Source organism: Lepisma saccharinum, chromosome 8 (assembly GCF_977018435.1).
Source record: "Lepisma saccharinum chromosome 8, izLepSacc3.1, whole genome shotgun sequence".
Lineage (NCBI taxonomy): Eukaryota > Metazoa > Arthropoda > Insecta > Zygentoma > Lepismatidae > Lepisma > Lepisma saccharinum.
The window spans coordinates 84,290,066-84,317,255 of NC_139236.1; the positions used below are offsets into that span (position 1 = coordinate 84,290,066).

At 36.6% G+C, this 27,190-nt stretch overlaps 2 protein-coding genes across 2 annotated transcripts; one reads left to right on the forward strand and one right to left on the reverse strand.

Moving 5' to 3' along the window:
• Nucleotides 1–2,397: 2,397 nt before the first annotated feature.
• LOC145991878 (uncharacterized) lies at nt 2,398–7,435 on the forward strand. Its single transcript, XM_083127913.1, has 2 exons — nt 2,398–2,518; nt 6,166–7,435. Exon 2 carries the CDS (start codon nt 6,194–6,196, stop codon nt 7,433–7,435), a length of 1,242 nt encoding a protein of 413 aa, XP_082984039.1. The 5' UTR covers nt 2,398–2,518; nt 6,166–6,193.
• An 8,764-nt stretch (nt 7,436–16,199) lies between these two features.
• Nucleotides 16,200–17,917, reverse strand: LOC145991604 (uncharacterized). Its single transcript, XM_083127666.1, has one exon. The coding sequence runs from the start codon at nt 17,909–17,911 to the stop codon at nt 16,703–16,705; it is 1,209 nt and encodes a 402-aa protein (XP_082983792.1). The 5' UTR covers nt 17,912–17,917; the 3' UTR covers nt 16,200–16,702.
• Nucleotides 17,918–27,190: the final 9,273 nt, after the last annotated feature.

The window sequence follows — 27,190 nt, forward strand, 5'->3', positions numbered from 1 at the left end:
TGACGTATCTCACTGTCAAGTGGTCCTGGGCTATGAATAGAATTAAATTTACCAACTCATAAGAAATCAGGTTGCCAACTCATAAGAAATCAGGTTGCGAACTCATAGGAAATCATGTTGCCAACCCATAAGAAATCAGGTTGCCAACTCATAAGAAATCAGGTTGCCAACGCATAGGAAATCAGGTTACCAACTCATAAGAAATCGCGTTGCCAACTCCAGAATCAGCATCATCAACTCACTGATATGAATAATATTATTTAGAATTTCTGATCGATTTTTCTCCTGTATTTTATTCTCTAGACTTTAGACTTCGCAGATATCCTAGCTAGCCCAGAATATACGCTCCTGGCTAGAGCTCACCTGATCGCAGTACGTGAACGAAGTGGTGGTAGAACTTATGACAAGGAAGACAAGAAAGTGAAAGATACTGATACTGTCCAAGCATCACATTGAGCGGACAGTAAAACAGTTCCTCTTCATAAGAGCATCGGATATGTTTTTAATAGTAGAACTCTGAAATGCGCTCATAAAACACAGCACGTCTTTGTAATGCAGGAAATCGGGATAACACCGAACTACCGAAGGAATATTAAGGTGATTATTTGCGATAAACACATAAGCTTCTTGATTGGCACGTTATCATATTGTAGTAGATGTGGTTGTTAGTGACAACGAGGAAAGATTGTTATTAGAGGAAGTTATGTATGTCAATCTGGTGATACGTGAGTCAACTTTAATGAAATTATGTTGAATTTATCAAGGAAGTTGTGGCTTCTGAATTCAAAGGAAGCTTGACATGGAGAAAAATGTATTGGCCATGGCATCCTCGTAAAAATGTCAAAAAAGGCAAGGTAGAAAAATTGTACGTATACCCTCAAATACAGTTCTGTGCCTGACCTCCTAGAAACAAATTTTGGCAATGTCCATGGTTTAATTCAATAATCGACAGAATCTCTCTCACTCTCTCAAACACCCCCCCCCCCCCCGCACACACACATGTACACATATTATTTTCTGATTATTACCCATGGAACATATCGCGGTGACGCACTAAAAGCAGCTCCAATATGTTTCTGCACATACATATAGAAACTTGAAGACAATTTATAGCTATTTCCCTATCAAGTGCAAAATGAGAGTGAAATGCAAAAGACGTAATTAAACATACACTAACATTGTCACCAGACAAAGAAGCATCGATATAATCTAAACTTTTTTCTTAGATAAGAACGGTTTGAAAACATTCTTTCTGAAATGAAGTCATGATTCGGGAAAAACATGTCAAATAGACAATGGAGGAAAGATAATACATCTTAACATTCAGTGCAAAAGAGTGCAGCGTAGTTGATATTCAAAATCTCATAAAAAAACGTTAGTCCGAAACAAAACACAACTGCAAAATAAAGTGTTATCTGCTGGCATCATCAATTATACATATACAGGGTGATTATAGATGGTCTGTTCAATTTTAATATTTACTGCCATCTCTTTTATGGATCGAGTTAAATTTGCCGGCGCTCGGGTCGACTTTCGATCTCGCCACAGAAGTTCCCTGGTTCTAATTCCGGATGGATAAGTCTCCATTCATCAATTTCATTCCATCCTCATTCATCCTCGTCGCCGCGATTAGCCAAAATGGCAGAAAAGCAATGTTATATAACAAAGAAATTTGAAATCGAATACAGATTGATAACGCAGAAAGCAGAGTGCAGCAGCACTTCAAGTACTTAAATGGTTTGTTTACTCTTGTGCTGGGGAATGCTAAAGGATAAATCTCATGTGCTACAATAAGTAACTGGTGTTGGAGATACAGGAAAAATATACATTAGATCCTTCTGATGATCTAATATGCATATTACATCTCGAATTATACAGGGTGGACCACGGAAAATAGTAATTTATCCTTTACTTTTAAAACTACTCTTTAGAGGATGTTTTGGTGAGGTTGAATGCACAAAATCCAAAGCCAGTGTAGGCCTATGTTTGTATCCGTGTGTGTTCGTCACGATCATTCGTGGTGCATTCTTCCTCAAAATCTATAATTTTAAGCATGAACTAATCATGAAGACAGAAAATGCAAAGATTATCTTTGTTGATATATTGAACGTCGACTTTTACGTGATAAGGTTCAGAATCGCGTCAGCATACTATTGTTTTCTTAAGAACTTTTGATTCTCTAATTTTTTAAAAAAATAATAATCGCTCATCTCGATAAGAATATTTCTTACAACGCAGCACATTCACTTATCACTTATCATGTATAAGACCCAATGAATCCCCGACAAAGTTTTTCAATAGTATCTCTAATACTCTAATAATATATTATTGACTTAATAACGATAAGATAATAATAATAACAAACTTCCGCAAACGACAGCTTGTCTGCAAGAGTTTTGCCTTCAGGGAAGCCGTGTGAAGGCACTGGAGGTGTTTAGTGTCGGACAAGGGACTATTTTCAGATAGGGCATGCAGGATTTAGTGCACATATTGTGAAAATTGCATTTTCAATAGTCAGGTATGTTATCTTTAACATGTGTTGCCATGATTTTTTTTTTTTAATTTTGAGCTCTTTGGTAATTAGTGTTTCCATGTCCTCCCCCTTTCATCTAACTTTGGTAGAAGCTTAAAACTCTTTCTCCAATCATGTAATAGCTACCCTCATGTTTTTTTTTAGTTCTCTTTGCATAAGGTTTAACTATGGACTCATCATTTATTTTACACCGCATGTCATGTTTCTTATTTACAACAGTTTCCAATGTACTGCTTGGGGCATTAAGTCAATATTTACATTTATATTGTTTATAAGCAAATATTTAGTAACTAAGGCCGGCTTTAGGCGAATGCATTTCCTTTAGCATTTTTGCTAGCATAAATGCTATGTAAAAACTCCCAAAATTCTTATAGCAGGTAGTACTTTACATGCGAGCATTTCATGTAACTTTTCGCCTAGCTTTTGCGATTACAATGTATAACATAGACAGCATGAAAGGCACGTCGAGTTACACCATCTATGATGAGTGCACGGTGTTTATATTTGAAACAACTAAAATATTCTTCTATACGTGTACAGTAAACGTTGTAAAGTATGTGTTTAAGGAGCGCCATTGTTTTGTACCTAATACCGTTTTATGCGAAACGTTATTCCTCTCGGTTGAATAGTTATCGGCTTTTAAAAATGTGAAGTGATACGTTGTTTACATCTCAGCCGCCATTACACCTGCACTCGTGATCTAGAGATCGCTTCTGATTGGTTACGCTACGAAAAATGATTCGGACCGAGCCTATCCTTGAGAAATGTCATGAAACATGCCATGGCATATAAAATGCCATAAGATTTTTCACTTTACACGGTAACATTTTGACCATGGTACAAATGTTAAGACAAATGCTTTCGTCTAAAGCGGGCATAACTCTCTAGCCTTCTTAAACCCGAAGGTTTATGGCTGTAGCAACACAAGCCTCCCATCTGTCCCTATCCTGGGCAAGATCAATCCAATCTTTTCCATACTTACCGATTTCCTTTAGGTCCATCTCAATGTTATCCCTCCATCTTCCAAATATTTCCTCCACTGTTAACTTTTTGTAAACCTTAAGACATCATTGAAAAATAAAATAAAAACATATACATTTGGAATCAGGAGCGTATATTCTACGCTACCTAGACCAGGCCCGTACCTAGAACTGGGGGGGGGAGGCAGATCCGAAAATGTGAAAGATCCGAAATGCTATCGGATTGACTGGGTTGGGTTTCTTTGACTTCGCTTTTCTGCCATTTTTGGCTAATCACGACGGTTATGTTGAGTGATGATGTGATGAAATTGACGAAAGAACACTCACAATGAACACTTATTCTCAAGTGCTATGGTGTCGTCATAGCATACTGTGCTAACCATCATGGTGGTCCGAAAAATGATGTTGGAGTATTAGATGTGACCAGAAATGTTATGGTAGTATTTCACCTAGAGCTAAATTACAATTGTAAGTGGCAATATTATGGTCCAAAGTAACGGAAAAAAATCCAACTCATCGATAGACACCCCTCCTCCCCCAGACCAGACAATCAGAAACACAATCGCTTACAGACAAGGACTGTCACACGAGGTACAGCTTGGTGCTAATTGCTCACATTCAGTTCTCAGAAGTATTCGAATAGTACCTAACTTACTGTCCTGTTCACCCCCTTTGGAGGAATGGGGCCTTGCAGCGGATTCTCTTTTCTTTGCCATCTTCTTATCTCGATCCACCTATTCCCTTGTCTCTCTGCCTCTCTTTGTACTGTACTCCTCCAGGTGTTTCTGGGTCTTCCTCTTCTCCTTGCACCTTGTGAATTCCAATCGAAGGCTTTTTTTGCTATGTTTTCGTTGCCTTGTCTCAAGGTGTGTCCTATCCATTTCCATTTCCTGTTTCCTTTCTGCACTTCTTTTTGATTTGTTCTTTTCCATAACCCCTGCTTGGGTATTACTTCAAAGTATCTGATTCCTAGGATAAATCTCAAACATCTTCTTATGTATGTATACTTTAAGCTTATTTCTTATACTTTGAGTTTCTTTCCATGTTTCACAGCCATAGAGTAAAAGAGATTTCATATTTGTATTAAATAATCTCATTTTTGTTTTGCTGGTTATATATTTGGATCTCCATATCGATGAGAACATTGAGAAAGCTGTTCTTGCTTTCATTATCCTGGCATCCACATCTTCTTCTGACCCATCTGACGTGGAAATAATGCCTAGGTAGATAATTGTTTTAGCCTCTGGATGTCCTCATGTCCAAGTTTCAACTTAGTTTCAACCTTATTGTGAACCATATATATATATATATATATTTGCTTTGTTTATATTTATCTGTAGACCCACTTCTCTTGCTGCCTTATTTAGGTCCTGTAATTTACTCTGAATGTCTGTAATTGGTTAACAGGGCTAATAGGCATACATCATCTGCAAACTTTAAATCTTCCAACCTTCCTGTCATGTCCCATAAAAATCCTGTTTCTTCTTGCTGCTTCCATAACCTCATCCAGAACTAAAACGAACAGGATTAGAGACAGAAGACAGCCTTGTCTGACACCACCCAGACAAGGAAAAGTTCCCTTTGTGCAGAACACAGCAGAAGTAGTTTTCATACATTTTCTGGATAATGGATAGTGGATCTTCTTAGGTACTCCCAACTTGACCAGTCTCTTGTATCTTCTTTTTTTATTTACTGAATCAAATGCTTTAGCGAAATCAATAAAGGCTAGATACAAAGAGGCTATTTCATTCCAATGATTGTTCCACTATCACCCTGACACAAGTTATTAGATTTGTACACGATCTTCCTGCTCTATATCCATATTGTTCTTTCCTCAGTCTTTGTTCAAATTCCTTTTTCATTCTATTCAGTATTATAGTTGTAAACACTTTGCTTGGAATGGATGAAAGCGTGATGCCCCTCCAGTTTTAACATTTGGATAAGTAGACTTTCTTCAGGATCTTAACCAACAGCCCCTTCTCTCAATCCTGTGGCAAGGATTCTTCATCCGATATCCTGTTGAATATTGGATGCAGAATTTCTGAGGTAATTTTTGGATGTACCTTTGGCACTTCTGAGTTTATATTATTAATCCCTGGTGCTTTCTCTGTCTTTGTTTCCTTTATTGCTCTGATGATTTCTGCTATAGTTATGGGGTCTATGTTAATGGTTAGTTCACGTGTTCTTTCTTTCAAATCCTGAAATTCATCATGCTCTTGCACTTCCTCTGGATCACTTCCAATTCTATTCAGCACTTCCGGGAAGTGTTCTCTCCATCTTTCTATTTGATCTTTTTCATCCGCCAAAAGCTTGCCATGTTTATCCTTTAGTGGTCTGTCAGCATTGAAGGGTCTCTTTGACAGATTTTTTGTTATCTGATATAAGTAGTTTTCTGCTGTCTTTTAAGAAGGCAGCTCTCTGCGCTTCTTCTGCAAGGTTGTTAATGTCTTTACTTCTCTGTTCTTGCTTTGGTATTGTCCATTGACGTCTTGGCATTGCTCCCATGGTTTCAAAACAAACCAGTTTTTCTGTGAGACAATAGATTAGATGTTCCTATGGGTGCAGTAATGACATCACAAAGTCTGTTTTATTTTTAATGCAAATGTATCCTTTAAATATGCCAGCTAATTAAATTTTTCTTTTCAATTTCAGGTTTCAATTTATTTAAAAAATTCTCGAAATGGAGTTCAAGTTGAACAATGGACTATTGAACTTTCTGATTGTTGTTGTGCTATTTTGTTGTCAGCTCTACCAGTGTCAACCTTGCAAATTAATTAACAATGAAGGAATGAGCATGACCGGATATTGCAATGGAACTTCGATGGTTGATATTCCACCAGATAAGCGAGGGTCACTTCAAATCCTGAGGGTGGAAAATACTAAGATTAAAACTTTAGAAGATAGTACCTTCAAAGAGTTCCCTCGAGTGAAGAGATTGTACTTGTGCCATAATTCAATCGCTGAAATTGAACAAAAAGCTTTCAAGCCTTTGAAGGATTTGGAAGTGTTGAATTTATCGTCCAACGTCATCACAAACCTGGGGTTTACCACTTTTATTCACAACACGAAGTTAACAGATTTGGATCTTAGCTCAAATAGATTCTTGCATGTTCCTGCCGACAAGCCTTTCTTGATTATACCTTCTCTGATCACATTAAGGTTATCCCACTGTGGAATAACCGGTCTTTCTGAATCAACATTTACGGAGCTAAGTGATTTGCAAACTATAGACCTTAGAGGGAATGCAATATTCGCTAAATCATTCGATCAATCATTGAACTCTCTTCCAGAGTTGAAGTCATTGTATGTCTCTGATGGTGTTCCGCTGTGTGATGAGACGTATGGAGATGTCATGGAAATGTATAGGAGTGTTATACATAATGTAAATTCTAGTGATAAGTGTTACTTAGATGAAGGCAACTTTGATCTTCAGATTTCTGAAACTCTGCTACTCTGCGCCTTGGTGTCCTTGTGTGGGGTGCTGTTGTTTATACTACTTGTGGTTCTTCAGAGGAAATGCCGCAGCCCTCAATCAACAGAGGACACCTTCACATCACGGCTTCAGCAGGGAAGATTTCGCAGGAAGCCACAGCGATTGATCTCAGTCTCTCTGAGTACCACAACGGCAACTACTAACATCGAAGATCCTGAAGATGGGTACGAGGTACCCATCTTACCGTCCCAAAGGCACGCCGAGCAAGTCGAGCGACTTCCACCAGCCCCTCCAATGTACCCAACCGAGTTTGTACCTACTAACCCGATGCAGTACATGCCTGTCCTTCCTTGCCGCATATGCCACGAGGACCTGTTGCACAAAATCCGAGGCGACTGTCAGTCCTCCATTGATGAATACTATGCAGATGATGGGTATGAGCAACCGATGAAATACAAGTGCAAATGCAGTCAATATGGGTGCAACTAGCAGAACTTCAATGTCTCAACATGCAATGTGGTACCAAAGGGAATACATTAACAGACCCTTTTTCTAATGGCTTCATTGGCCAACCTTACCACAAACTTGGTATGTATTAAGGCCAGAAATGGTAGATTGGCAGTTGGCAAACTGTACCATCCATAGTGCATTCATAGCCTTGTATTAATGGTGTGAAAATGCCTTTACTAAGAACTAAATGATCTTAAATGATTCAATGTGTGGAATAGGGGAATAAAATTATTTCTTAAGTTAACATAACATTAGTGTGACAATAAAAAATTCAAGGAATCGTTTGGATACAAATTGGAATATTGCACTACTTAAAATCATGAATTTAACGATGTTGTATTCACTGAAAATGAATGCAATGATTCGTTTCTAGCTGAAAATTAAAGAACGTGAACTCCATCTCTTAAACTTACAAAAATGTTTCAGCATTTTCTGAGAGCTACATGTGTAACATACTTATAAAGCTATTGCCGTATAATCAAAGGGACTAGGATTCGATTCCAGGTGAGAGAGCAGTGCAGAGGTTCAGATCAGTACATCAGGTGGGACTAACATCAATATTTGCCAAACTTGTCAATCCAGGGTAACACTGTAATACAATTCCAAACAGTACAGATATCTACACACTTGATAAGCTGATAAGTTTCCACATATAAATGTCTTTATATTTTTGTAAATGTACCTGAAAGAAGTCACAAGATGGGACGGATTGAGTGCAATTTCTAAATACTAAACTATGCACGAAAATGTTTTAATATGTAATACATATGTGCTGATTGAAGCAATACAATTTTGTTAAAGTGATTGATAAAATAAGATGTAATCGTTAGAAGAAAGGTTAATGTGATGCAGATGACATATGTTATGAAGAAAGAAATGGACAGAAAATTCTTGCAGAATTTTCTCGAACAACAATACTCATTACTTTTAATAATGTAATTTTTTAATTTTGTGAGTACTGAAGACTGGATGTTCGTACGTTAAATAACATAATTTTGTATTTTATCAGATTTTTGTGACACTAGGGTGAATAATACAGAATCCAAGGTCAATATTTTGGTAGAAATGAATGTTGATATTCAAGATTCGACTGGCACATGAAAATCCACCTTCCTTGACTGAAATTTATTTTTATATCAATGTTTTATAAATACATCTACAAAGTGACTTGAGTTATGGTGTGGTGATTTTTATGTAGTATTTTTATATTATATTATGACTCATGTGCATAATCGTATCAGTAAAAGTGGCAATTGTGTATTGTGCTTTTCATTGTTAACTTTTTGTGGTATTACCAAAAACAACAGCACCTACTGCATATGGATGATGTATTTGACTCAAACCTCAAACAGTGAACTCTGTTCGTGTTTCATTGTGTTACGAACTGCTTTGAAACGTTCTTGACATCTTCTATACGTAGATAATGACAGAAATAGGTATTTAAGTAGAAAGTCAATTGTTGTGAGTTTTTCTATAAAAAAAAATATATCTTCAAGTTTCCTTAAAGAGGTCAGATGCACTTAGAAAACTTGAAACAATGGAGTTACATAAGCAATGATAGCATTGACAGACAGAATTGCAGTAAATCTACTAATCAATCAAGATATTATTCGCTGTTATCAGATTGCAAAGTTATTTCGGTTGATGAAAATTGAAAACATGTTTATCTTTCATCCACGATCAACGCAAGTTGTGTGTATCATATTCACACCGATTTCATTAGTTATGTTAATTGACTATGCGCATGCTCTACCACAAGGTTGCCCTTCCCCAACCCCAAAGCCTGTGATGCATCCCCCTCCAAGGAGTACCCACAAGGGGGGAGGGGCAATGGCGACACCATGCTGCAATACATGCGGTGAGGAGGGGGTAATTCACAATGTACAGTCAAGGACATTTCTGTGTTGTAAGGATCCCATTGAAAGTCAATCGAATTGTTCCAACCTAGAAGTGTCCATGACTGTACTCCATTAGTAATTCATTTACTTTAGCTGGATGCAAGCCACTTTTGCTACTAGGTGGAGGGGAGATTTGCCACTAAGCTATCCTAGGCTATAGCCTAGGGGCTGCAAGTCAAGAGGGAGCGCACGAGACACTGAAGGGGCAGAAGCGACACAGACCATCGATTATTACATTTGCTTAATATTATAATAATAGCAAATAAAACAACTATTTAACCGTGCAGTACGAGAAAGTTAGTTTTGGGGAGGGAGGCCCACACTTTTTATTTTATCATTAACCTTGAAGAAACCATTTTGTTATTAAATCACTGCTTCCTTTGTTGATCATATATGTACAGTTATTTATTAATTATAATAATTACAAAAATTACCATCATTAATAAGAAGTAATAACCAATTATTGCTTGAGTGTCACACACATATTTTACCATTCACTGAAACTCACAAACACCATAATAACTTTTCATTAATGCTATTTTGTTTATTAATTATAATAATTACAAAAATTACCATAATTACCAACTAATTGCACACTCTCAATGGCATGAGTGTCTCGAATGACACGCATTCAAAGATGGCACCTGATATGCCTACCGAGTGCACTTTGCCTCCTATTTACATTACATTTATGTTTTTATGAACAAAAGTATTACAGAAATATTGTGAACACGCTAGGGAACAATGAAATTTGTTTTCAATAGTTTATAAAAACATTTACAGTTGAAGAATCGAAAATATAGAGGTGGTGGGCCTCACAGCCGCCCTCGGGTAAGCAGGGGTTAAAAATTTGAACAGTGATTTTCCCAAACTTTGGTATTGCTCCGATTATCATTAAATGCCAGTGAAGGTGAGTGTTCTCTTGTTAAATCTAACTTTATTATTTTATTAAAGTTTAGTGAATAATTTTTGATCGTATGTGTCTCTGTTTTAAAGTTTACAAGTGTTATTAATACAGAACATGGAATTAGTGGAAGTGAAGTGTCCTCTGTGAGTGTCCATTCATCAATTTCATCATATCATCACTCATCCTCATCGTCGCGATTAGCCAAGATTCACAGAAAAGCGAAGTTAAATAAACCCAATCAATCAATTATATTAGAGAGCTTTAATTGCTATCTACATATGTATGATGCACCACTCAGGTCACTCATTGCCGAAATATAAGGTTCGATGGTACAGGGTGATCCAAGAAAGTTTGACAACATTTATCAGACAGCACAATACTTGTTGCTCAACTATGTGTTCTATATGTCTTCCGTAATTGTCGATGGCAATCTCCATACATAAGCATAGCAACAATAGCATGGAAGTGCTCCCTTGTTACATTCTGCAGATTACTTGAAATAGGTATGAAGCACTGTTTTTTCAATAATTCCCACAAAATGCATCACACGCAGACAGATCAGGACTTAGTACAGAATAAGGAAATTCTGAGTTTCTAAAAGTCAACGATCTTAACACGTGGTTCTGTGCTTTATACAAATGCGTTAACTGATATTATGCTCATAATATTTAATTCAGACTACTTAACACTTTCGGTTACCTCTTTTCGTCCACCCTGTATTATCATACTTTGTGAAACACAAACAAGTTGCCACGTAAAAGTAATGGTATTTAGTAATATAGATCTACAATGTGGAAACAATATCATTGGCTTGTACAGTATTTCTGTAAAACCGGTGTAAATTATGGTCTGACACTAAAACAATGTTGATACAAGAAAACCTAACCTGGCATTACCAGTTTTTGTGATTGAATATTTCTTGATTTAATATAGCTAACCAGCCTACATGATATGATCATACTTTATTATATGGATTGCATATGCATATATTTTAATGTAGTGTATGTAATTCATACGATATTCATACTAGCAATATATTTTCGTTCTTTCTTATATCTTTACTTTGGCCTGTAACACTCTTTGTTTATAAAAATCCAGTGTTTGGAAGTAACTAGTTATTTCTAACGCAGATACTATTTTTTAAGAATTGTACCTGTAACTAGCTACTTTTAAAAGCAAGCAGCTGCAAATACATCAGATGCTTAAAAACTACAATAATTCGTAAATTTTCCCTACTACATTCCAACGTTTTGAGTTGTTGGAAACCGCAACAGATATGGTCATAACAGCTATTTCGTGATACGCAAGAAACCTTGTCGATTACAAATATCAAAATTAACGCTACCTAGGATTTATTTCATTTTAAAATCTACAAGTCATATTTCATTTGATAAGCATTTATTCTACAATAACAATTTTCGAAACATAACAATTAAAAACAATGACAATAAAAGGTACTGCAATTTAAATTCAATCAGATTATAATATCAAATATGAACTAATCGAATAAATATGCATGTTTAAAGAATAAACATTTCAAAACGTTAGGAATTATAATAGAAATATACGTCAAGTAGTACTTCTCAAAGGAAAATTAAAACAATATTTCAGTACCATAATGTGTTTTCGATATTTTCATCTTAAACTCTCTTATCACACATAACTTTCAAAATTAAAGTTGGAAAAATTAAATATTTCTATTTTTATAGATTTAAAAATTAGTGTAAAGATAAAGTTATAGGAAGTTATTTTGGCAAGTCATACATTGTCAGTTCAAAGCAACAGAATTAAAAATTACTATCATAAATATTATATTTTAATATAATTTATTTAAAATTTCCGTCTTTGTTTTATGCACAGAAAGGCTAATTCGGACTGGACCTACAGCTTAAAGTGGGATTCGAACCACTACGTGCCTCCACCGGCATCGAACTCGGAACCCCTTGATCACAAAGCGACGTCGATACTACTGCGCCATCGGGGAGGCCGAAAAATGTATTTCCAGTAATGAACTGGAATATAATGTAATTCAAACTAAAGCACTGTGGAAGCGTCCCCGTTAGGGTAGTGGTAACGTAGTCAGTGACCTTGTAATCAAGGGGTCCTGGGTTCGATACCCGATGGAAGTACATAGCTGTTTGGATCCAACTTGAAACTGTAGACACAGTTTCGATTGGCCCATCTGTGCATAAAAGTAGACTTAATTCAAATTCATAGTCAAACAAAGAAATTCAAGCACGACGAGTCGCAAATTTACAGAATCATTTCACATACAAAAACATTATATATGTGTACATTGCTAACCAGTCTTTTAAATTTATTGAAACATCATTGTGTTGATAATTAACATTAATTATTGCATACAAAATACGTAATTTTTACTAACTAAAATAATTTTGAATATTGTATTTCAAGATAAAATCTCATGGATTTTTAAACGTCCTTCAAAAAAGAAACCATTGTTTATCAATATAATGCATATATATATATACGTATATATACAATATAATATTGTATTTTAAACCGGGTTCATAGCTAGGTCGTCATATATACTCTCCGTAAACTCGTGTTGAATATCCATCTCAAATACCCTTTAATCTATAGCCAGGTCGTCATCAAAATGTAGAGTTTGTATTGTTTAAAACTTTAAATATTATTTTTTAAATTTTAAAAGTTTGCATCAAGAGAAAAATTAATGCCCAAAAAGAAGGTGTTATAAACTCCTACTAAAATTGATATCACAGATATCTTCGTAATTTTGTTTTATTCATATGGTACCACCATTTTATTACATCCACCGTTAAACGTAATTTTTATGTGAATATATTCTAGTTCAAATGATGTTGCTCTACTCACTATAATTTTTCAGGAAATTGTTTGCTGGTTTATCATTTATCACTCAAATATATTGATAGAATCTAAATTAATTAAGTTGTAATGAATTGCCAACTATTCTACATGTTTTTATCAGTTTAAGTTAATAAAAATAACACATGCACACAAACAGAAATACTTACAGCATACATTTACTTATATATTAACATACATGTTAATACATGAAAGAACATAGTGCAGCCATGGCTGTTGCAACATGAAATTACGCATAAGCCGCTTATAAATCGTTTTAATTGTACCAAATGTTGATCCAATCCAGAAAATAATTTAAATCATTTACATGTAATTTTATATTGTGACGAATTCTTAAAATTTACTTCTTTTGAAATGTTTTCTATTTCCCTAAAGCAACAACGAGTTGTATGAGCTTGGAATAAAGTACATGCATGTACAAACATAAACAAACGCACTCACAAGAATACATACAGTTAGAGATTCAAAACCACGAGGTGCGAAAAAACAAAAACGGGAATTCCCCTTAAACCGGAAAGTGAAGAGTGAAAAAGTGAGCATTAGCATAAATCCATGTTCCATGTAGTATAGTATTAACTTGATTATTTCAATCAGACCAGTTGATGCGTGTTTATGCAACGACGTGTCATTTCTGTCTGACAGATAATGTCAGACCTAAGAAAATGTGAGTAATAATTTCTGGCGAAACTGGAAAATTCCACAGCAAAGACTGTGCAGGTCTTGACCAAAGCTTGCTGGAATGCTTGATCGTCATGTACACGTGTTTTTGATGGGAACCGACGGTTTAGGAATGGAGGAACAAGCTTGAAAGAATTATATCAATCCAGGCTGCCCTTGCACACATTTACTGATTGCAATATTGAAATATGTTTTCTGCAAGACGATCCTGCTAAGGGTCACAGTAAAATCCTCCATCCTGAAATAAGTTAATTTGTTTCGCTCAAATGCAATTTAAGTCCTAGATATCTAACGTTCGTGATTTCAGCTCAAAAGTTCTAAATGTACAAGATATACAAATGTCACAAGACTGATGACTTGCTCCAAAACTCCAATGGGTTTCTATGAGAGGAAAAATGGTGGAAAAACAATGTTATTACTAAGGACATTTTAAAAGGAATAATATATACTCGTGCTCTACGCATCGAAATCAATCTATGAAACATAACCAGGACCAAGATCTTACCATGACAGGGCCCACACACTAAATATGAGTGTTACTTGCAATTTATGGTAAGTTAAGTTTTCGAGTTGTCGCCGACATGCTAACTTCAGCACAGTTAAGTAAAAAACAATGCTGGATTTTATTGAATCACACTACATATTTTTTTCTGTGTTGCCATCAGTAAATATGTGGAAGGGCAGTCTGTATGGAACACTCTTTTAAGCTTGTTCCTCCATTCAAAAACCTTCAGTTCTAATCATAGACACCTGTACGTATCATGGAATATTGCAGTAACTTAGGCCAAGTGCTGCAAAATTTCATCACAGATTATTCCCGTCTCTCTTGAAACTTGACACTGGCGTGTTTTTTGGATCTGACTTTATGAATCAAACGGGAATGAACATATCTTTGTGTAAACTCTCATCAACCCTGTCTGAATGAATCGATCAAGTTGATACTTGCACTCTAACAAGATGGAACATGCCCTTTGCTCAGTTTGCTTTTTCGCTCTTTACTTTTGAGTTATAGGGGAATTCCCGTTTGTTTTTTGTTGCACCTCGTCCGGTAAGTTCAAAACCAAACCTTCTTTTGCTTTCTTGTAATTTTTTAATACAACTGTTGTATTCAAAAATTTGAAGAACGCAAAAGAAGGCACGTGCTTTTGTACTTACAAATATGAATTCTCAAAAAATGTAAAAAAATATAAAAAGTATACAAAACTGATATTTAGAACTCAAAATTATGATTACTTTTGTTCAGGAAGAAATAGTCTATCTTAATGGAACATCGAACTTAAATATTTATTAGTAGTATTTAATAGTATTTAATTAGTATTTAAGAGCTGTAGCATATTGAAAGTTTCTTTGTCGACAGAATGTTTTAATGTTATAAGGATTTGTATCGGATAAAATAGGGTGGCATGTTTTAGAACATATGGGAGACGTACTATTGTCAAGAAGTAGGAAAAAATGTAGTTTCGACCAGGACTCCAACTGGGCCTTCGTTAATGCTCTACAAACTAAGATATTGAGCCAACCCTGCCTTCGCCTGATTGTTCTATCAGTTGGTGGATCAATGCCAGTGGCATGGGTTCGAATCCTGGTCAAGACTGTTATTTTCGCTAGGTTTTGCGATAATTTAATTTCATTCTTTATGAGTATGACTCATTAATGTATATTTCTGAGAGACAACCATGCTGGATTTCAAATCTATATTTCTTGTTTACAATTTCAGTTAATTGATCTTTAGATATTTCTCAAAATTATTAGAGCTCAATTTTAATTGCAAAATTGATTTTCCAATGGTTTTATATAATGAGGTTTTATAGTTTTTCTAATATTATAAATACAATCTGTTTTGGTTTAACTTTGTCTTCCAAAACTTACCTGAATTCTTCATTTATCAATGATTTTTGAATTGTAGAGATTTTGCTATCCAAATTCACAACTTCCGACGCAAGATAAATATTCAAGAATTGCACCAGTGATTTAGTATATTTGACAAACTAAAAATGCTTGTAGTTGAAATATCGAAAAGTCCAGTAATTTGTGTTTAGATCGCATTCCAGGGCAAAATGGCAGTGTACTATGATTAAAGGTAGTACATAATTGCACTGCTGACTACTATTCTCAGAGAAATATGGTGTTTTGTATTTTGTTTGTTAATTTTCAAATTAATAGTTAATGCTCATATCTACATTTCAGTTTTAAAATAATTATTATATAACCGAATATTTTATAAATGTAATTTCACTCCAATTATAAGTACTTTATATTCAAATAAAAATGTATTTGCCCTTCAAACAATATCTGTGCATATCATATATTTTTTACGAGAAATAACAGATACTGAAATTAAAGATTACCACATTATTTTAGAAATATTACGAAATTGTGAATCGTTGTTCTCAGTGAAGTACTTTGACTGAAATCGTATTTAAGATAAAATACAGAATGAGTTATCATAAATTTATGTCGCGTTCTATTCCTTCCAGAACAAAAGTATATCTTTGCTTCTCCGAGACTCTTATGTATCAGAAAAAATAACTTAAGATCATGCGTTATCCATTTCCAAACTTAACTCATGGCTTTTTCAGAACATTATTTCTTATTTTCCCCGAATATCGTTCATTTTAACCTAGTTTATAAGTTCTTACCTATAATCTTATCTTACATTACCACTTACCTTGTTCATCAACATTTATTTGTTCATTATTCCTACAGGTTGGTGTAATTCCTGTCGACAAGTGCTGAAATATTCTCCCGAGTTTTGGACCACATGTGTTCTGGAGAAGATGACATGCTTTCGAGAGCTAAGCCTCATTCTTTTGCTGAAGATGAGTTGCGCTAGCTCTCAAAAGCTCGGATTCTTCTCCGATCACCTGGTCCATAACTCGTAAGAACATCATTAGACTAGCCTCCTGGAACTACACTGTCTCTATTTGTATCTGTATCATGATCAGTTTCACGTAAACCTTCTTCTAAATCAGTTGTTCCTGTAGATGCACTAAATATTACCCAAGTGGCGCACATTTCAGACCTCACTTCTATTACAACATCAGGATCCTCTTGTCTCAAAGGGTTCATACCTCTTCGCCGTCTCATAACATACACGTGCCGAGCCCAAGACAGGAACACTACAAACAATAGCGAAATTATAACGGAAATAATTACTACATAAATATATATGCTGTACTTTGAACTTGATGTAATGATAAGTGTGCTGTCAACTATTGTGGACTGAGTAGTTGAAGACGTTTCACCGTAAGTCGGATGGTTAGTAGTGGTGATTGTTGTAGACTCAGTAACATTCACAGTAGTTGCCGTGATAACGTCAACAGTAGTTGTCGTGGTTCTACTCGTCGTGGATGTGCTGCTTTCTGGAGATGATATGCAGTTGCCAGTAATGTCTTTTAGGCCTTCCAGGAGATGACCACAAAAATGCTGGTTGTCATGGAGACAGGGTTTCAATGATGAACACTGAAGAGGATTGCCTTGCAACTCCAACACGCGTAAAACAGGTAGCTGTTTTGTCAAGAGAATCAAATCAACAACCTTCAAGTTGTTTCCCTCCAGATCAACACGACTTAGTTTAACCATTCCTGCAAATGTTTCTTCCGGAAGATCCGCCAGCTGGTTTCCTCCCAACAATAGCTTCTCCAGATTGGGTACGTTGACGAGGAAAGGAGAATTTTGAGATATTTTTGAAATCTGATTGTTACGAAGATCCAGGGATCTTAGTTGTGGGTTTTCTGAGAATGTGTCAGGATTCAGATGGCTAAGGCGGTTCCAAGAAAGTATTACTTTTCTCAGATCTGGAAGTCCATTAAATGTTTCCTTGCACACGTTTTTCAGCCGATTGTGGGAGGCATTGATGTGAGTCAGTGAGTTCAAACCAAAGCTTTGGAACAGGTGACATGAAAGTTCTTCTGACAGAACATCTACTAGTGTTATAGATGTTGTCTCCGGTGGCAAATCAGCTGGAATGATGTTCACGAAATCCAAGTCTCTACACTTTGCAATCTTCTCCAACCTCTCCTCAAAGCAAAAACATGGTGATGAGCACATGAAGTCCTTACCGTGGACTAACGTTATCAGGAGCAACAAGTCTTGAACTCTCATTATGATCTCTTTCTTCGGACGGACCTGCAAGAGAAAATTATATTAGAGTTTGTAAGTCTTGAGCTTTATTGTCAACGAATGCTGAAGTTCTCTCCGGTTGTCGACGAGGTCAGTTCTGGAGAAGATTCTGAACTTCAAAAAGAGTCAACGTCACTACCCTATTCTATCGTGTGCCGTGTATATAAGGCCAAGAACGCGAACTGCCGAGAAGACGCTGCACACGATTGACCTGCCATCTATCAAAATACCGGGATGCTCAAATACGCAATCTCAAAACGAAAAGTGTTTTCCAGAACTCACTTGGTCGATACCTAAGGGAAGCCACTTCTACATTTTATATTTTATGGATATCTAGTACTTCTTTTCAATAAGGTATGCACTGGGATGTATTCTGCTTTTTACTAGTGAGTTAATACAGAATTTATCATGAGTAAGTGATTTTTTTTAGTGGTCTTGTGTCAACCTGACCGCATGTCAGAACATTTTTGCTGTGCTTATCGTTTGATGTTTACACAGGAGCATTAGACCAGAAAGTTTAGTGTGCGTTGATTGTCACAAAATAATCGGAATTATCGAGATATTCTCTCCGATGGAATTTCTGATATTGGAAAGATACGGTGTTTCACATCCAAACGAAGGGAAGAGAGGGTCGTTAAATGTACAAAAGTTGGTGTAACTGGGAAGATAAGCAATACTAAATTGTTGAATATTATACTCTGTCCCTACCTAACAACTTATTTTGTAGAATAATCATGTTTGTCAAGTGTCGTAAAAATATTCTGGTTACTTTCTTGAGTGTTATCTTGAGTAGCAGGAAACTGTTGGCATGTTTGTTAAGATTCCTATCTTCATGATATGTGCCTTTATGGCACGGGGCTATATGCACACTCATCTTTTATCTACAACAAAATGTCCACGATAGGCAAACTAAGTTCTTCGTAGTTACGTCCATCTGTACTTTTTATTAATGTAAAGACTTATTTTTACACATAGCTGAATGCTCTTACAACATGGTTTTGTAGAATTCATAAGATTTAAGATGTGGTTCATACGAAACTATCTAATTGGAAAATCTTTTTTGACTTCTTTCTTAGTGAAAGATAGTACGTTTTCATAACATATTTCTGTCCTTTCCGAAGTGAATTTACTCGACAAACATATTGTTCAAGTGCATTAACATTTCTTTACATACAAATTACATGAGCATTAGAACAAGTGCTGGTCAGAACGTCCAAAATAACGGTTTACACACACAATTATATGCAGTGTCAGCTGCTTAATACGTGCTAGGGTGCAATAGTACGTTACTCAATTTGCTAAAATGAAAACAAGGAATAGGACAAATTTCATAGATAAAACACTGAAGTGAAATGAGACTTCTCACGTTAAGAGGCTCAAAAAATTCCAGGGTGCTATGTATTTTCTGCACGCTGTTAAGCTACAACGAATACCGTGCTATTGGCTTCATAGCACGTTTTCGACACCTCGCGCACGAATACAACCCCGTCATTCCCCTCTGCTAGCGTACTGCAAACAACCGCAGCACGGTAAGTGTCGCTATCTCGACATAAGAAAGTTTGCGTCCACCTTATCGTCTCTGTCAGAATAACATCTTTTAATGTCGTTTCCGTTGGTTATTTGTGTGCATTTATGTAATGTGTCATATATATTAGCACCAGCTGTAAGGATTTGGACCACAAATTAGCCTTTAATCTATTTTGGTGGTAAATTGTAAAGATTGCAACTATGAGAGTATAATCCATGCATTTCTGGCTTCCGAGAGTGTTTTCTGCTATGAAAAATACATGTTTGAATACGTTAAATTGATATTTGATCTAAATTACCTCTTTTTAATGCTAGAAATCTATTCCCTAATGTTTTTGCAGCACTTCGGTGGTTAGGAGGAAACAAACGTGCATTTTTCAAACCGGCCTCAGACCGGTTTATTGTGTTAGGTTTGTGACAGTGAGGCTAATTGTTCATGTAAAGGATCAGTTGTGTTTTGTTATTCCAAGCCCTGGCGTACGTGCGTGGGGGTGGAGGTGGTAGGGCTACATCCCCTCCAGAAATTTTGAGAAAATCAAAAACTTTTACATGAAAGTAGTAAAGAACTCGAAAAAAAGTGGTAAAATTGCAAAATCTCGCCCCACTTTTACAATCCCAGCATCCTCCAAAAGAAAATCTTGCGTACTCTAGTGTTTCCAAGTGCGTGTGTGTGTGTGCATGTAGGGAGGAGGGGGAGGAGGTTCATGTAAATGCAAGAAAGAATATCATCACCTGCGACACTCATCTTTCCAAAGTCACGAGAGCTTATAGATGCTTATAAGCCAGTTCCTATCTGCCAAACCATACATATGTTATGTGTGACTTTAATGTCAAAGTTGTTATGTTTGTGTTATTATGCATGTATTTATCTACCTTTACCCGCATAATATTTCCAATATTATATCACTTAATAACAAGGCTACTTACAGAGATGTTAGCCGTTTCCAATTCCATCACAGATTGCACATAACGCATTTCAAAATGGCTCTCAACTCATTGTTATCTTTAATAGATAAATTCTTATCTTTCTGTTTTGAATTGTATCATTTCATCTTTCCACTGATTAATAAGAATAGAAAATGATCGAAATTTTAAGTTTATCACTAAAAGTGTTGCAACTTATATCACTAACAGCTTTTTTTTAACGAAGAAGTCCTAGGTTTGATGCCCGATGGAGGAATAAAGTGGCTCGGAACCCAATTTGTTTTGGTTTTTGTTTTAAGTGCACTTTATGCACATATAGGCAATTCGGGACTGGACCTACAGTTTAATGAGATATTCGAGCCACTATGTGCTTACACCGGGTATGGAACTGCGTACCCTTTCATTATTAGACGCCGACGTTACCACTACGCCATCGAGGAAACCCAGATCGCCACTTTAAATTGTAGGTCCAGTCCCTATTTGTCTATCTTGTACATAAAGAAGACTTTAAAACAAACTTAACCAGCACTTAGCCTGTTTCCACCTATCAGACGGGGAAGGTCCCTTAACAAACATGAAACTTCCACAGATCACACAATCCAAATAACTACAAATAATTTTTACTGTGAAATCTTCAAACATTCTGAAGTATTTTGTCATCACATGGGCTACTAAAATATGGAGCGTGCTTTAAGTGTGGCGGGGAGATGAAATACAAGCGTATTTAGATGCTATTTTTATAACCATGCTCACTGTCTTAAATTTAGATATTCTGAGTTAAAATAATAGCTAGTTATTTGGAGGGGTTCAAATAATTTGAACTTGGTGTAATAATACGTGGGTTGTAAACTAAGTAGTCGAAAACGTTTCATTCTCAATGGAATGATTAGTGGTGGCATTCGCTGTAGACTTAGTACCCCCTTTCTGTTAAATCTTTTTTCCTCCTGTTCTATATTCTCCTGTCCCTCTCTTCTCCTTTCCTCGGTGCCGTGCTGTTAGCGAACGTGCTCGTATCGAACACGTGCTCTTAGCGAACACAGTTACTGAAGGATTTGCAGGTGCGTGCTGCTAGCGAACACGCGAACTTGTCCTGTCTTATTTGTCCTTGAAACTGGTCAGCATGCAAGTGTTGCCAGTGATAAGCCAACTTGCGTGAAGAAACACCTCAGTGGCTGGTGCCTCTTGACCTGCCCTGACTCACCCCTTATCATTCTTCAATCGGATCTTCCTTGTCGCACAACAGTTTTGCTACCTTGTGTTCTGACGTCAGACGAGGAATGCCTACAAGGTTAGGTTAGGCCTGTTACGTTAGGCTTCATTAGCATAAATTCAATGAAAAATTATTATTTAAGCTAAGCGAACTAAACATAGCTAGCCTAACCTAACAACGTAGGCATTTAGCCTAAAATTAAAAACCTTTCTCCCGTGACGTCAGAACAAAAGGTTTCTCAAGATAAATATATCAATATTTTAACAAAAACTTTCATGGAGTTAACCTAAATCGTTGAGGATCCTTCATTTAGCTAATTTTAAACACAAAATGATTATAAGGTATCACTGGCAACACTTGCATGTTGACCACTTTCAAGGACAAACAAGACATGGCAAGTTTGTGTGTTCGCTAACAGCACAATCCTTTCCTTCCGGTGTTCGCTAAGAGCACGTGTTCGCTACGAGCACGGAATCCTTTTCTCACGCTCCTATTTCCAGAGTTGTTAAAGGTCCAGGAATTTTAAATAAATTCAATTCCGGTCAAGAAGAGAAAATCAGCAAGAGTAAGTGGGGTCAGAACCTTTTTATCTGTAAAATATTTCAATTTGGTCCAGCAACCATATTTTCGGATCAATTTAAATACGATCCAGGAACCTCTTTTTTTTCCAGATCAATTTAAATACGGTCCGGGGGCCTTTTTTTCGGATCAATTTAAACACGGTCCAAAAACAATGAAACAATTACGCAACTTGGATCGAATTCAAATTGTGCGAGAAAAAAGGTTTTGGTCATGTTGCGGAACCCAATAAAACCCATTAGAATGTCTGAGTTCCTGGGTCTTTAAGAAACCTGCCTATTTCTTGCCATGTCTAATTCCCCAGATCATCTTTTCCTTATTATTATTTATTATTATTAAAGTAGGGTTACAATTAAGCTTACATTTTTTTTACATTGATTCCGAACTACAAAAACAGCTTTTTGCCCTACATGAATTAATATACAGTTACGCTATTTGTTTATAAGTATACATAAAATGGAATATTATAAATTTATATAATTGAAAAATATAAGAAATAGACTAAAATAAACATTTTTTGGAGCTACGTTTTATGAAGGAGGAAATGAGGTAGAATAGGCACAGTGTCAGTATTCATAGATTAATGTCCTAATCTCTTGTTTAAATTTGGCCAAATTTCTCTTCTTTCTGCAATTTACAGGTAGTTGATTCCACGCTTTACTTGCCACAGATGACAGGAATTTTGATCCGTATCTTGCCTTGTTACATTTTGGTATTCGGATACTGTTGGTGTTGTTGGATCGCAGATTGGGATAATGTATATTGCTAGATATCATTACTTTGTCGTTTAATAAGTGGTGGTACGTGTTAATTGCCTGGTGAATTTTTAGTAGAAATGCATATTTTCGTCTGGATTCCAGCGTGGGTAATTGGAGCTCTTCTCTGCTTGCACGTGAGGTCGTGTGCGCTGTATTTCTTATGCTACGAATAGCCCAAATTTGCATTTTCTCTAGTTTCGTGTTGTTATTTCTATTAATCCCATAAAGTACAGAGGAACAGTATTCAAGTAACGGCCTAATAAATGCTTTGTAGAACGCTAATTTGTGGGCAAGGTGTACATATTTGCAGACAAATTGAAACTGCTTGATTCTAGGTGCTGCGCGTGAACACATTCTTTTTACATGTTGTGAAAAGGATAAACTTTTATCTAGGTGCATACCGAGATATTTTAGAGATTCACATGGTTTTATATTGAAATTTCCTATTTTAATGTTGTCAATTAGCGTAGTGTTATTATTTTCACTGGATAGTATTAATACTTGGGTCTTAGACTCGTTCACTTTCAACATGTTAGATTGATACCACTCAAGAACTTCGGGCACATTTTCCTCAATATTTGAAATTACTTTTTCTTCTACTTACCCCCTTTCCTTCTTCCCCTTGGTCTTTTCCTCTTGTCTGTGACTCTACATTCACAAATAACTAATTACTTGATTTCTATTGCGTGCAAGTTTATAAAATGAACAGGGAACTATTGAGATTAAGAACGCTGTATCAATGTCGATATTTGTTTTAAGTTGTTGATTTCGATTCGTTTTTGTTATATGTAAGAAGATTGACTTAAAATGTCTTGTGTCAGAAATCGAAAATGAGTTTATATCAAATGTTATAAAGTGAAATAATATTTTGTAAGTTGAGTTGCGTTGTTTAATTCTTTGAATGTAAGTATAATAACATGATGAAAACCAGTTGAGCGCTGAGGACTTGAAATTTAATTTTAAAATTGTGTTAAAGTCTGCTCATCCTTAGCGTACAATATATATTCAGTGTGAAGTATCGTTGCATGTCCTACACCCTGTTTCTTTCTCCTGTTTTTATTCTGCTGCTAATTTTACTTCTTTCTTTTCACTGTTCATTTTTCTTCTCTAATTTCCTCTTTTCCTTTCGCTCTGTTATTCCTTTTTCATCTTAAAAACTAGTATTGAAGGAGTACTACTGGTGACATGTTAAGATAGATATCTATGATTAGCAGACAAAGGGATTTCTCGAAACTTCTCGAAGCTTCCGAAGCCTTGAGTCATTGAAGCTAATCAAGAAAATTAAAGATTCGAGAGGTTGATTGTGTTTACGGATCACCTGACTGATAACGCGAGAGAACAATTCATGAGCTCAGGGGAAAAAGAGGTGAACGTGACAAAATTGTGTGTGGTGGGGGTGTGATGGTGCACGCGCGTGTGTGTGTGTATGTGTATATAATGGAATTCATGTAATTTCAAGCTCGTAGAATAGAGTGGTAAAGATGCCATGCCAATTTTTGACTAATATTCGCCCTCCATAATGACAAAATCGCAGGTTTGTTTAAGTTCACTTTACGCACAGAAAGGCTAATCGGGAGTGTACTTAGGGAGCTACTTCGCATTTCTGCCACCTTTTGATTATCGCGAAGATGAGGATGAGTGATGAGATGATGAAATTGATAATTAATCGGGCACACAAAGAACATCCATGCCCAGACCTGGATTCGAACCCGGGACCCCTGGCGTCGTAGTGTGGTGTGTATTATTATAAGAAGAGAATGATCCAAGGAATATATATATATCGTTAGAGCAAACGTCATGAAGAAATTTGGAAATTATCGTTTAAATCGAAGAGGATTACTAAAAAAAATGGTAACACACTTAGCTTAAAAATTACGGAAAAATCTTCCTCGTTTCATAAGCTCTCAAAAATGATACAATGTTGTCAACTGGCACACGGGTTGGGGGGAAATCTGAATAAAAAGCGCAGAAGGCGCGTTGTAGACTCCCATCATCTTACAAGAATTCTGTGGACGGACGAATCAAAATTCGACCGTGATGGTATTACGAATTTTCATAATGCGCATTTTTGGTCATAGCCCCAGAAAATCTAAAGAAAAGGCTCACCAGAGAAAATTCTCACTAAATGGGAATCATCCACAATCATGTGATCGGGCCGTTCTATCTGCCACAAAACCTAAACGGCATTACCTACGAAAACTAAGGGAAGAATTGACGACGCTGCTGGAGGATGTGCCGCTCGCCACAAAAGGTGGTATGATTTACCAACATGGTGGCTGACCAGCTCACTATTTCCGGGGTGTGCGACAGTGGCTGGACGACAATTATCCCATGCGATGGATTGGTAGAGGCGGACCGACCCCCTGGCCGGCGAGGAGTCCGGACTTGACGCCATGGGACTTTTACATTTGGAGTCACATGAAAGAGTTAGGTCGTGTCCGGATTGGCAAACGCTCCGTCCCGTTCTCTCCCGTTGCTCTCGCGTGCCGTCGAAGTCACGTCCAAGTCGTCCGAATCTACATGTCCCCTTGTAGTACGGTTGTCACTTTTCCCGCCAGGTGTCAGCCCTAACTTCACCCACCGCGCTCTGGGGCGCAGGCGCATCGCACGGAAGCAGAAGGCAGACGCCAAACAAACATGACAATGATTTCCACCTATTTACTACTCATATTAAAAATGTAACACGCTATTTCATCATTTACAATTTTTCTACATTTAGTATTATTGATAAAATGTTAAAGTATAACTGAGTTTACATCCTCTAATCAGTATATGTTGCCTGTACAAAGTGAAAGTTAGAATATGGCTGCCAAGCGCAGCGTCACAGCGAGTTCAAGCGTGCATCTGTCGCGCCTCTCTGCTCTTCCCTCCGACTCCACGTCTGCCGCGAATTCGGACAACGGAGGTTGGCTGAATCCCCGGATGGAACGGTGCTCTAGGTGACATCTGCTGCCGATTCGGACGCGGCCTTAGTCTACAATACACCAGTGGATTCCCAAGAAGAGTTGAGAGAGAGAAATGTGAGAGTCGCCCAATACATAAGAGACTTGAGTGTCAACGCGAGTGACTGTGTCTGAAGTACGCCGCAGGCTGGAGGAGGCAATTTGAACAGGATTTGTAGTTTTTGCAATAGTTAGTTCTGACAACCTGGAATCATGAGAATGGTAAATAACATTATTACATCACTCATTTTAGTTCCTTTTTTCTCACAACCGACAACTTCTTTTCACTTTACAAAGAGGTCTACAACGCGCCTTCTCCGCTTTATATTCAGATTTTTCCCCCAACCCGTGTGCCAGTTGACAATATTTGTATCGTTTTGGAGAGCTTATGAAACGAGGAAGTTTTTCCGTAATTTTTACGCTAAGTGTGTTACCATTTTTTGAGTAATCCTCTTCGATTTAAACGATAATTTCCAAATTTCTTCATGACGTGTGCTCCAATGACTGTTTCTTTTGTGGGTATGGGAATTTTGGGCAAGATTTTTTTTCCAGTAGTCACTCATTCGTCAGCTGTTAGCAACATGTCGATTAAGTGCCCAGGGTGTAGTAGTTTTTTCACAATTAGTAGTTTTTTGGTTGCAAGTCGGAATATGTCACGAAAATCTACAAACTGCAATAACTCGAAACCCATTGATTTCCGACCCTCGGTGCATAGTGTCAAATTTGTTGCAAATGTGCTCTAGTATTACCCCTTTCCAGGAATAGGTCGAATTACCAATCACCCTGTATATATATATATATATATATACCTAACCATGTGACAATAAAACTTCGCTAATATTGCATCTGGATTTTAGAATATCAGTTGGTAAGATTATGTACAAAATTTTCCATTCCTTCTTTCTTCTTACATATTGCTTGTTTGAGTTTGTTTTTAAGTAAACTTTATGAACTGAAAGGTTAATTGGGACCGAGCCTAGTTTAAAGCGGATGCAGCATGTGCACCCACTGGATATAGAACCCGGGATCCTTTGATTACGAGGCGAAAACGTTTTTATATTTTGAAAAGAGCACGTGGTCACTTTTCAGATCAACAAAGTTAAAAGAAATATGTAATTTTGCAATATGTAAGATGACAGAGAAAGATACCCAAAAAAATATGAGTTCTTGGGGATCGTATTCCTGAGAGTTTAAGAAAAGGGTGTGGCGAGAATTAGAATTTCACTTTTCACTAGCAATTGTCGATAATTTTTAATTGATTTGTGTGTGTGTGTTAATAATTGCTTGTTGGACACGTTGAATGTTTGACTGATGATCTCGC